The sequence below is a fragment of the Carettochelys insculpta genome, chromosome 7 (assembly GCF_033958435.1).
Source record: "Carettochelys insculpta isolate YL-2023 chromosome 7, ASM3395843v1, whole genome shotgun sequence".
In the NCBI taxonomy this organism is placed as follows: Eukaryota; Metazoa; Chordata; order Testudines; family Carettochelyidae; genus Carettochelys; species Carettochelys insculpta.
The window spans coordinates 47,798,444-47,811,262 of NC_134143.1; the positions used below are offsets into that span (position 1 = coordinate 47,798,444).

The 12,819-nt window shown below is 41.2% G+C and overlaps 1 protein-coding gene across 1 annotated transcript in view; it reads left to right on the forward strand.

The window, feature by feature from the left end:
• The window catches only part of TCERG1L (transcription elongation regulator 1 like), a 255,087-nt gene that overhangs the window by 21,890 nt on the left and 220,378 nt on the right, over positions 1–12,819 (forward strand). The window contains exon 4 of the mRNA XM_074999747.1: positions 8,166–8,357. Coding sequence (XP_074855848.1) covers positions 8,166–8,357 — 192 coding nt within the window. The remainder of the gene's footprint in view (positions 1–8,165; positions 8,358–12,819) is intronic.

Genomic DNA, 12,819 nt, shown 5'->3' on the forward strand with positions numbered 1-12,819 from the left:
AAGCAAAACCCATATATTTCACCTATCCTAAAGGACAGATAGAAAGCAAGTTGCAAGGAGAACTATACTGCTATATTTTAAAGTTATACCAACCCTTCTAGATGACGAAAGTATTCCAAAATACTTTAAACTGCTTGACATAAGTACAGAAACTATGTACACTGGAGGTGTTGCCTGACCCCCTGGCTTGAAAAGGTTTGCACTATAAACAGGGGTTACAGTTTGGTTCAGTGGCTGTTGGGCACTCCACTATAAAAATTGTTCCAACACAGGGGTGGGCAGTAAGCAGCCCATGGGCTGTACGTGGTTCATCTGAGTAAGCCCCTGGAGGGCTGCCAGTTGCTTCGTTTACCTCTGCATCTGCAGATACCTTCTCTTGCATCTCCTGTTGGCTGTGGATTGCTGTTCCTGACCAATGGGAGCTGTGGGAATTGGTGTCCTGTTCTGCATTACTTCCCACATCTCCCTTTGGCTGGGGATGGTGATCCATGGCCAACTGGAGCTGAAAGCTGCCATGCTTGCAGATGCACTTGTAAATAAACATCAGAAGAGTAGCAGTGTTAGTCTGTATCAGCAAAAACAATGAGAAGTCCTGTGGCACCTTATAGACTAACAGATATATTGGAGCATAAGTTTTCATGGGTTTTGCCCATGATAGCTTATGTTCTGTATATCTGTTAGTCTATAAGGTGCCAGAGGACTTCTCACTGTTCTTGTAAATACAGCGTCTGACTGCGTTCCAGTGGCTAATCCTAGCAAACTGCGTCAGGCCCCTGTGGCACTTGTTGCTCACCCAATTCCAGAACCTCTGCTCCTTGGATCACTGAATTTACTCACCTTTCTGGATGATTTGATTTGGTGGTTTGAATTTTTTCTGTAGCTCTTATGGGCAAGATCTTTCAAAAAGTCCATTGTTAGAAGAATTAAATAAAAAGGATGGCATGCCTGTAAAAGTGCAGAACATTTAATGGTAGTCCATCAATCCGATGATGACAAATCTGTGCAGATCATCTGTTATTGGTCTTATGGTGTGCCCTCTAGTGACTGTATAAGCCAATTCTAGAGGTGCACATTTTGCCGCAGATGGTGCATGGAAAGTTTGCAATCTGTGGGTTGTGCATCGCTGATGCACTGTGATGTTGTTCGCGTGCCTCTTGTAGATGCTGGCAGCAGTCTTCCTCAAAGGCAATGCAGTATTTCTGACTGTTGCACGTCACTGTGTTCTGTTACTGGTGGCATCCTCAAGGTCCCTAGGTTTGACACTGCTGTACTGCAGATTGGCTTTGATGGTATCCTTGTAGCGTTTCTGTGGATGACCTATATGCTGGATGTCCTGGGAGAGTTCACCATACAGAAGCTGGCGAGGGATTCTGTTGGCATCCATGCGGCTGACATGACCAGTCCAACGTAGTTGTGACTTCATAATCATCATTTCGATGCTTGTCATCTGGGCTCTCTCGAGGATCTCAAGATTAGGCACTTTGTCTTGCCAGCGGATTTTCATGATGTTATGGAGGCAGCGCGTGTGGAATGCTTCGAGCTGCTTGATGTGATGCCTATATAGTGTCCATGTTTCGCACCCATACAAAAGAGATGAGAGAACAACAGCTCTGTACACAAGCAGTTTTTTTGACATCTGGATGTTATGGTGGTTTAGAACTTTGACACGCAAACAGCCAAGTGTCTGGCTCGCTTTGGACATTAGCGCGTTGATCTCATTATCCAGTGATCCATCACTGGATATGACACTACCCAGGTATTTAAAGTTCTCCACTACTTTAAGCTGAGTGCCGTCAATGGAGATACTCGGGACAGGAGCGTTTGATCCAGGTGCAGGTTGATGGAGAACTTCTGTCTTTCCGAGGCTGATAGATAGTCCGAAAAGTTGCAAGGCCTCAGCAAACTTGTTGACAACGTGCTGAAGATCGTTTTCAGTATAAGCCATAAGGGCACAGTCATCGGCAAAGAGTGCCTCAGAAAGGAGTTTCTGCACTGTCTTAGTCTTTGCGTTCAGGCGACGGAGGTCAAAAAATGAACCATCATGCCGGTATTTCAAGTGTATACCTCAGTCCAGATCTTTCATTGCATGGTTAAGGACTCATACAAAGAACAGGTTAAATAAGACAGGAGCAAGAACATCCTTGTTTCATGCCATTGGTGATGTTGAAGGGGGCTGACGTGGCTCCATTAGACAGTACTTAGCCTGTCATGTCATCATGGAAAAGGCGTATAATCTGGACAAATTTTCTTTGGTAGCCAAGTCATATTAGAAAGGTCCAAAGGGCTTCCCTGTTGATGGTATCAAACGCCTTTGTCAGATCTGTGAAGACAGCATACAGGTGCATGTTCTGTTCAATGAACTTTCCTTGTATTTGTCTGACGGCAAACACCATATCGACTGTGCTCTGGCCAGGTTGAAAACCGCATTGACTTTCAGGTAGATGTGCCTCGGAAATACTGGCTATTAGGCGGTTCAAGATGATGCGGGCGACGATCTTCCCTCCAACGGAGAGGAAGGATATGTCTCTGTAGTTTCCACATTCTGCTTTGCTGCCTTTATTCTTGAAAAGGGAGACAATAATAGCATCACGGAGGTCCTGTGGTATGTTTTCATCCTCCCAGATGCTGATGATCACGCTATGGAACGCTGCTAGTGTTGCTGGACTTGCCACTTTATATATCTCTGCTGGTATCCCATCTTTCCCAGGAGCTTTTCCTGAACTCATTTGGCTAACAGCTTTCTTAATCTCATATATAGTGGGCGGAAAGTCAAGATATGTCAGGGCAGGTTGGTGTGGAATTTCATTGAGGACTTTATTATTCACAGTCGATGGTCTGTTAAAGAGGTTGCTAAAGTGTTCTCGCCATTTTTTGTTGATGCCCTCTTTGTCTTTGACCTGATGAGAGCAAAGGGTGGTCCTTGGCTTAGAAGGTCCATAGACAGTCTTAATAGCACTAAAGAACATCTTAATCAGTCAATTTGCACATTGTGATTCTATAGTACAGAGAACATTTTATAAACAAGAGCTGGAACTGCCATCTTCAGACAGGATTGAACTTATCTATGTCATCCAAAATCTTTATTTCTGTTCTGTTAAAAAAAAAGAGCCCTTTGTGTTGATCCTAGAGAAAAAAATATAATGGCTTTAGCTGTTTGGTAATTCACTCAACCCTCATTAAATGAGTACTTTACTTACAATTACTTGCTAAAAAGAGGGACACTTATACCTACTTTTGTTCACTAGATGAGTGAACTCCCCCCTGCTAATGTGAGCCTTCCCCACCACCCCCCAGACCCAACCTGCCGCAGCCTGAACCCCCTTGTTGGCCCTGCAGCAGCCCGAACCCCCCGCTGGCCCCACAGACCTAACCCACCTCAGCCTGAATCCCCCTGCCATCCCCACAGACCCAACCCACTGCAGCCTGAAACCATGCCAGCTTCACAGACCCAACTTGCTGTGGACTGAACCCCCCACCTTCCCCATGGACCCAATCTGCAGCAGCCTTACCTCCCCCTCACACTTGCCCCATGGACCCAACCTGCAGCAGCCAGAACCCACCCACCCCCCGCCTCATGGATCCAACCCACTGCAGCCTTAACACCCCACCCTCCCCATAGACCCAACCTGCCACAGCCTTAACCTCCCTGTCCACCCCACGGACCAATCTCACCACCAGGTTTTAATGCTCCCTCCCTCTCATGGCCCCAGACTGCCCCCAGCATTTAACTATCTCCAACCTACCTCCAACCCAAAGTTCACTTACCTTTCAAAAGCAGCACCACATGCGGCCACTCCGCTGAGTTATGAGCCCTTGGAATGAATCAGAGACTTTTACATGTATTTTAATGGGAATTTAGTGTCTGTCTTATGAGTTTTCACCTACGAGCAGAAAGTAGGGAATCAATTGTGCTGATATAACAAGGGATGAGTGTAGCAAGAAAGCAAATTCTGCTATGTACTTTATGGCTACAGGAAAAAAGAAAAAAGAAATCCTAAAAGGAACGTGAGGTTGGGGAGAATATTGGGCTTGCAAGTAGAATCCTGTCTCATTATCTATGTCAGGAAAAAGTCAATGGGAATGGAAAGTGTGTGCTACTGTGGAGGGGAAAAAAGTGTAATAATTCATGACATACGCAGAGTGCAATCTGTGAATGATTTGTTCTGTAGTGTGTCTCCTGATGCTGGATAGGAGCAGCCTTCAGAGTTGTAGAGTAGGGATTTTAGGAGTAGTGGTTCAGTCTTAAATACACCATGCGTGAATTGTAGCAAGAAATTCAGGTTGTCTGAACTGTCAGATGGACTGTGGTGGAACCTGGGTTATCTACCCAATCCCTTGTTTGGTTTAACATTTGGCTGATTTTCTTGTCCCTTCTTGTTTATGTCTTTATGGCTGCCTCTGCTATCTTGTTCGCCAGTTGTTTCACACATAAGTGCACTGTGATCTTTTTAACAAATGGCTCCCACAAATATTTTCCCCTTAATCTGTGCTAAATAGCTTATCGTGGGATGACCTATGTCTGATTGTAAGGAGGTGTGGAGAAGACCTGTGCAATGCATGCATGTGTTTTCACACTGCAATAGAAATCCTCTGTGATAAGCAAGCATCTCTAGGTAAAATGAAACTTCTTAGGCATGAACTTCATAGAAAAACACTGGACTTTGCTTCTCAGACACATACTGATGGCAGCATAGAACATTATTGAAGTCTTAAAGTATAGGAATGTTGACCTTATCTCTGTGATTCTAGGAATTTTTTTTAAATAACTGCTCTCAGCCACAGTGTGATACTTTCCACAGAAGAAAGCTTTATCTGAAAGAGGTATTGGTATTCTGAGATATGTTCTTTCTGCCAGTAATGGTTTAATATGGTCCTGAGAGACAGCAAGCTCTGTTAAAGGCAGCAAAATCACCAAAATGTATTATTGATTGGTGAAATTTTAACAAAGGGCTCAAGTCCTTAGAACTTCCAGCACTTCAGTAGATTCACCTAGGTGTGCCCATGGCAAGGTTCGTGGCATGGATCAACATTCATGTCACACTATCCCTCAGTACTCAGCTTGGGCTAGGGAAGCTAATGGTTCAAAATTAGTGGCTGAAATTTGGTGATGAATCCTTATCGCACGTCATATAGGGCATACTGAGCATATACTAGCAGGCCTATTCTAGTGCTTATACTGTTGTTTTGTTTCTTTCCTTCACCCATGTTGAGAATTATATCTTTATATTGCATAAAGAATCCTTTTTTAAAAAATGCAGAATCATGCTAGAAGAGAATGCTTAATAATAGCCCTTTGGGAAACTGATTGAATGGTCTCTTTTTTTTCTTTTTTCTTTTGGTCAGAGTCCATGAATAGTTAGGATTTTTTTTTTTCTGTTTCTGTGTCTGATGACAGTAGAAAATCCCTGGACCTGGAAATACACTCTCTCTCTCTCTCTCTCTCTCTCTCTCTCTCTTTCTTCCCTCTCGCCCCCCAGTTGCCACCCACCCACTGATGGGCAGACCACTGATGAGGATTTGATTAAATAAACCCATAGGCTCAAGTGATTCCAGAAGGAAATATGAGAAAAACAAAATTCTTGTCATCAGATGGTTTGACTTCCTGTTTTTGAATAATTCAGTTTTTTCCCAGAAGATGTAATCTATCTTTCTTTCATTTAGTGCAGGCTGAAATATCTAAGACTTAGTGTCAATGGCTGCTACTGTTCCTCTGGCCTATGTGCTTGTTGTAGTAACAAGGTTGTATGTTTATATATGTGGTGGTTGTGGGGGTTTTTTGTTTTGTTTTGTTTCTAAATAGAATATACTTTGGTCCTGACAATTACATCAGGAATAATATCAATTACTTTAAATGCCTACTGTGTGTCTATGATATGCATTACTAATGTTCTGAAGCCTATTTTTCTGGCAAAATACTCATAACTGCATTGAAAACGAAGACTGAAAAAGAGGGAAGCACAAATTTAGAAACCATATATATACTAAAGGAAATCTCTTTAGCCATGTGACCCACTCTCCTGTTTAACTAAATTCTAAACATTTGCAAGTGCAACTTGTATCAAAAGTCATTGGGTCTAGTTTATTACAGATGTAACTGAGAACAATTTTGTTGACTTGAGTGGAATGATTCCTCTTACTGTCTGTGTTAGATTTCACCTCTGGTTTACTTTATCTTGTTAGAAATTTATGGGAGCATAACATACTAAAAAGCAAGGGACACAGTTTCAGAAATGACCCTTCTGTTCCTAGAGCAGACCAGTGGTGAAGTGGAGCATACGTGTGTTGGTATAAGACCACCTTGTCTCCCCTGATTTGGCCCCACTTAACCAGGAGGCATAATACAGAGCAGTCTCTGCATAGCTCCAGGATGTAATGGACTTTTCTAGCAGCCAGAAATCACTGGAACACAGAGGGCACTGACCTTTGTCCTTTTATCTTGGCCACATCCACTCCAATGGGGATCAGGAAAGATATAGCCCAGTATCTTATAGGTAGACCTTATTCCATCCTTGGGTTCTCCCATGCCAAAAACATCCCTAGATAGCCATATCTGCCAGTGTTACAGGTGGTTCATGTCAGTAAGCAGATGGGAAATGGCCACAAGAGATACCAGGGTCTGGTCCTAAGGGTCCATTTAGTCTCCAATTTCATTTGGCAAAAGAAATGCTATAAACCTGTGAAATGCCTAAAGTGACAGCTCTGATCAAATAGTGATTTTTGCAGAATTACCAGTTGGCTCTTATTGCCTAAAGGATTTCCACATAAACTGCAAACATTTGCTAAATGACATAATCAGCTAATGATTGCTTAATTTTTGAATACATAGCTCACTGCAGAGAGGGTAACAGCTGGTGTTTGTCAAATTAGGTTTTCTTCTTTGGATTTCTACTACTAATTTTCTTGTTTATTTAACATACTTAGCCGTGATTGAGCTCTAAAGGTCTTCCACTGCACTTGTTATACTTAAAAGGTAAATGTTACTTTATACGGGATGCATTCGTCTCTTTGGGCCCTTGGGAACTTCCATTGAAAACAGTGGGATTCGCTGTGGATAGAGCACTTCCAGTGACAGAGTTTCTATGGACATGTGACTTGGCAACCTTGATGGTAGTTACATGACTATAATTATAGGAGAATAATCCTATAGATATAGGTAATGATTTGGATTGCAAAGTGAAGCACTCAAAGTCAGGAAATACTGGAATGTAGAACACGTGCAGTATTCTGTGACCCTAGTAATTACAGATATCACTGCCAACCACAAATATTTAGCACATTGATACAAAAAAGTAGCTTAGTGAAGTGGATAAGACTTGCCATTTTAGATACCTCAGTTCTATTCATGGTCATGCCAGAAATGACCCCCTGGTACCCCTTGGTTATCTTATTTGTAAAAGATATCTACCTTTGTGAGACCTTGCTGAGTTTTAAGGGCAGTAAAGTACACACAGAATTAACACCTTTCAGGGAGACTAGAATTCTGGATATTTTCATAGTTCAGTGCTCTTTCTCCTAGGCCTACAGTGAGGCAAGTGCCAGTAGCTTCTTCTATAATGTCCCCCCAATCCAAAGCTCTTCATTTGATTGTAATAACTGCATGCTTAAGTTACAGTATAGATCTTGTTTTCAAATTATGCCCTTGGTAAGTACACACACACCATTCCTTTATGTTAGGACCTGTATTTGAAAGCATGAAAACATGAGCTTCTTGTTTTAAGGTGTACTATGCAAGGATATTTATAACATGGCACAAAACCCCTGAGTTAAAGGGTGGAGGGGTGGTCCTGTGGATAAGGCACTCTCCTGCAACTCGAGAACTCTGGGTTTAATTTCTGGCTCAACGATAGACATTCTGTGTGACCTTGGGCAAATCAGCATGTGAAGAGTCTTTTATACTGTCTAAAATGACACCTACCTCTCCAACATATTAACGTAGAGTTCTGATGCATCTTGAGTGTCCTATTAAGTTAAATTGGATGTATGGATGTGAAGTCAGTAGAGGAGTAAACTTCTGATATTACAATAATAAAAAAGAGATCTTGGTGCCTTCTTACAGTGTAATGTAGGAAGCGTAAAAATGCTTTTATAGCGTGTGTGTCTTTACTTGCCAACAAATGTTTGATTTAAGAGTAAAATAAAACAAACTTTATTTAATTTTTCCATAGGTGGTTGCCAGAATAGCCTTAAACAAGTGGGCAGTAGTCAGACAATTGCATTAGCTGCAGCAGCAGCAGCAGCTGCTATGGTGTCCATAGATTCAGAAGCACCTCAGGGACCATCACCTACAAGTATCCAACCTTGCCATGTGCTCACACTGTCACCTGTCAAAATACCCGTTTTGACTTCACCTTTTCCAGGTAAGAGATTTTCTTTATGATACCATGTAGTTACTTTTATTCAATCTGAATCATATGCAGTTTGTGAATTTTTTTGTTAAATGAGTAGGAATAAGATTTGATGGCTTGTGATATATGTGGGTTTGTGTATTTTAATCCTGAGGAAAGTATAATTATTATTATTAATTGGTGTATTAGGTTGAAGTCTCATTTTTAAATGATCCATGCATTTATAGAGCTACAACTTTTATTCAGCTTGGTTTAAATGCACAAATGAGAGTCAATTCACAGAAGAGCTTGAAACTCAAATCTTAGCTACTTCCTTGTAATTACAATATTCTTATGCTTTACAAAAATATGGGGATAAAGTCTGAATTGAACTTGATCCCCACAATCCTATTTACTTTGAAGAGAAAGTACTGTAAATCTGTGTTGGATTGGATGGCCCTCTATAGTGTAATCTCACCCACTGTTGGTTGGCATCTGCTAGACTTACAGTAGAAGATGATTAAGAACAAAGTACTGTTAGCGCTTGGTGAGTTCATCAGTTACACTCTGTGAATGAAGAATCTCCGGGTGCCAATTGGCAGAGGGCACTGGGATATATCAGGGTGCAGAGATCCTCTGAATTTCTCAAACCAATGTCATATAAGGTTTCTCATGAAACCCTGTGTCAAACCGGTCATTGAAACTCTAGTGAATGGATGTATGGAGAATGTGTATATACTAAAAATTACGTTCTCTAAGTTCATAACTAAAAACAGGTCACTCAGAAGTAGCGCATCTTTCAGACAGGGAGTGGGAGACACTTCTCTCCAGAAGTAGAGGGTATTGTGTACTGTACATCATACATTTAAGGCTGGCATTATGAGATAGCGAGCAGGACAATTAACTGGGGCCCCTGGGAAGAGCCCGGCAAAGCTAAGTTAAGTGATTGTCTTTGGGCCTGGGCTTCAGCTCCTTGGGTCTGGGCCCCACTGAGTCTACTGCTGGCTCTGGATACACTATGGCTAGTGCTACACTCACCCCTAGGGCAGACAGCTTGATGTAAATGAGCAGTCTTGAAAATTCAAAAATGGCTGCTCATTTGCATATCCAAGTGGCTCATTTTCAAATTCACAGCAGACAACAAGCAGTGAAGATGTAGTTCTGCTGGCGATAGCCCCCTTTGTCGGCAGCACCTTATCTGTGTTTTTTTCCAGGCATAAGGGGCTGGTGACAGAGGCAGTTTTTTGCTGGCAGAACCATGTCTTCACTGCTTGTTTCTGCCGTGAATATACAAATGAGCCACTCGGATATGCAAATGAGCAGTCATTTTGCATTTTTGAGACAGTTCATTTGCATCAAGCTGCCAGCCCTAGGCATGAGTGTAGCGTTAACCTATGAATCTGTTAGCATTTTAAGTCAAGTGCTAGTGAAGAGCTGGTGGGAGCTTGCAAAGGAAAGCAGCAGAGAAAAACTGTGTGTGTGTGTGAGAGAGAGAGAGAGAGAGAGAGAGAGAGCAGTCCTGCCATGAGGCAAATATCAATGTTCTGTTCTGATATACTTAAGGGTGCAAAGAAACCTGTCATCACTCACCACAAAGTAAACAGTAAGTTTGCTTAACAAAACAAAACAAAAAAAAATGGATCTCACCCAGGCTCAGCTGATAAAGCTGGAGGGAACCTACACTAAATAAGCTTTAAGATATTTTATATGTAATCATTAGTTTCCATCTTTTTCACTGATTTTTATTTGAACCTCTATTCTTTTTTACATAAATATCCCTATGCTTTGTAATAGAACTCAACTGCTATGGGTAATGCAGAAGTGCAGGTCAATGGTAAAAATGGAAAATTATGGTACATTGTTCCTTTTAGAACAGAAGATCTCTGGTTTCTGTGGGTATCAAGTGATCATGGGCTGGATGGATTCTCTGAAGGAACATAATGGCAGGAGTGCCTCTGTTATCAAAGAAAAAGAAGTAGCCCAAAGGAGAAAGCTTGTCAGTCATTCAAGCTATGTTTCGGACCTAAGCAACCAGAAAAAAGCAAAATCCACATACTGGGGGCAGGTGGTAATAAAATAACTCTTAGTACATGGTACCCCAAGAGGTATCAAATGATCACATAATGCAGCCATGGTTATATATTTGTCTAAGTAAGTTTGATAATATTGCTATCTTAAAAAATACCTTATTTGGTATGCAACAGCAATGAAGGTCCTGTGGCACCTTATAGACTAACAGAAAAGTTTTGAGCATGAGCTTTCGTGAGCACAGACTCACTTCCTCAGATGCTGGTCTTGGAAATCTGCAACTTACTACCAGCAGTTGATCTGGAGGTGTGAACACCAAGGGAGGGGAAGCTGCTTCTGTATTTAGCCAGCTATTCTCAGTCTTTGTTTAAGCCTGAGCTGTGGGTGTCGAATTTGCAGATGAATTGTAGCTCAGAAATTTCTCTTTGGAGTCTGGTCCTGGCTGGCTAAATACAGAAGCAGCTTCCCCTCCCTTGGTGTTCACACCCCCATATCAACTGCTGGTAGTAAGCCTCACCTTGCTGACTGAGCTAACCTTGTTATCCCCACCCTTGCTCTGGCTTATTTATACCTGGCCCTGCAGATTTCCAAGACAAGCATCTGATGAAGTGAGTCTGTGCTCACAAAAGCTCATGCTCAAAACTTTTCTGTTAGTCTATAAGGTGCCACAGGACCCTTCGTTGCTGTTACAGATCCAGACTAACACAGCTACCCCTCCATTATTTGGTTTGGTATCCTCTAACATTCTTAATATATTGCCAGACAAAGGGCCCTATTCTGGAACTTTAACTTGTCTGAAGTGTGGCAGGTGCAGATGTGGTCACAATGATTTAAAATAATGAGGATTATTGGCATGAAGGATTGCAGAACAGGGCCCAAAAAGGACTATATAATATATATTTGGAATATTAGGTACCAGTTGGATGGCTACAATTGGCATTTGGATGCACCTTCCAGTTTCTTCTAGATACCAAAAAATTTTATGAGTGGGGGCATACTTGTTAACACAAACAAATGCAGCTCAATCAGAAACTTACTAAAAGTGTACAGTTATCATTTGTAGTGTACAAATTCAATTATCAGATGAATGGTTTGTGTTAACAATTGTGACTCCTGTAAAGAAGAGAAATGAGTGCCTTTGAAATAGAGCTGGAAGGACTTGCTCACCTGTATTTGGGAAGTTTCCAAGTGTTTACATTGTCAGAAATCTTTCCTTTCCAAAATTTAAAAGGCAAGATTCTACTGGGACAGACTGACTGCAGAAATCAAAATGCTAGGCACTTTCAGTTCCTGTAGGTGAGCCAGTGTACTGAAATGAAAACAGCACTGAACTCATCCCTCTGTAACACCATTGAAGTCAGTGGAGTTATACCAGAGGTTATTTGTTCTCCACAAGTACCCATTTTGGTTGCCAGTTAGCATCTTACAGAAGAATCTAAATACAGAGGAATCATATTTTACATGTGCTGAAAACAAATTCACATCATGCCAGATGTACCTTTTAGGAGAAAAGGCATCTAGAAGTGAAATACTGAAGTATTTTAAGAAGCAGAAATTGCCATAAGAAATTTTGATTTACAGTTTCACTAACATGCTCTGCATGAATTACCTGAGACATGATAGAATAATATCAAACCAAGGAGCTATCACATTTAGATAACTGGCTCAGCTTTGCAATGATAAACATGTCAGGCTAGGACAATTGTTGCTTTCCTTGCAAATGAAAGGCTGATAGGATATCAAATATCAAGCTTTGAGTGTCTAAGCAATAATCCCATTATCAATCTTTCACAGTAAACTACTTTTTATGGGTATTTTCTCCTGTGAGCATTTAGTAGCTTCTTCAGAACAGACAAGCTTGAAAGCATGGGTCTGAACACGCTAAACAGATTTGGGATTTCACCAGACATTAATCAGTGATCCCATACATTTGAGGCTGTCAATCTGTGTATGTAAAAGGCAGTAGAAAGGGATTTAATGGAATATGTTAACAAAGAGATGGGGATGCAGGTGTCCATTTTAGATGATCTTACTCATTATAAGCCCATTGTAAAGCCCCTGAAAGTCAATGGAAGGACTCCTCTTAACATCCAGGGACTTTTGCTCAAAGTCTAAGGCTTTTGTTCTATTATATTTATGCATTTTCCCATAGTTTTTAATAAAGTACACACTTTCATATTATAAAAGAAAATTAGAGAGTGAATAAAGAAAATTATAGAAATATTCCAATAAATGCTAATGCAAGGAACACCTGTTTGGCAGTCTAACTTACCATGTAACTATTAATGGAGTGAGCTGAATTTGCTTCAGATTACACCAGTTATACCCTTCTTAGATGCTGCATATTTTTAGTCATGTACCTAGAACATATAAGTCCTGTAAAATGGCTACGTGTTATCTCTTCTATTGAAATACACAGAGGATGTGATACTGAAGTTAAATTAAAGTTCCTTCCCTTGCTGCAAAA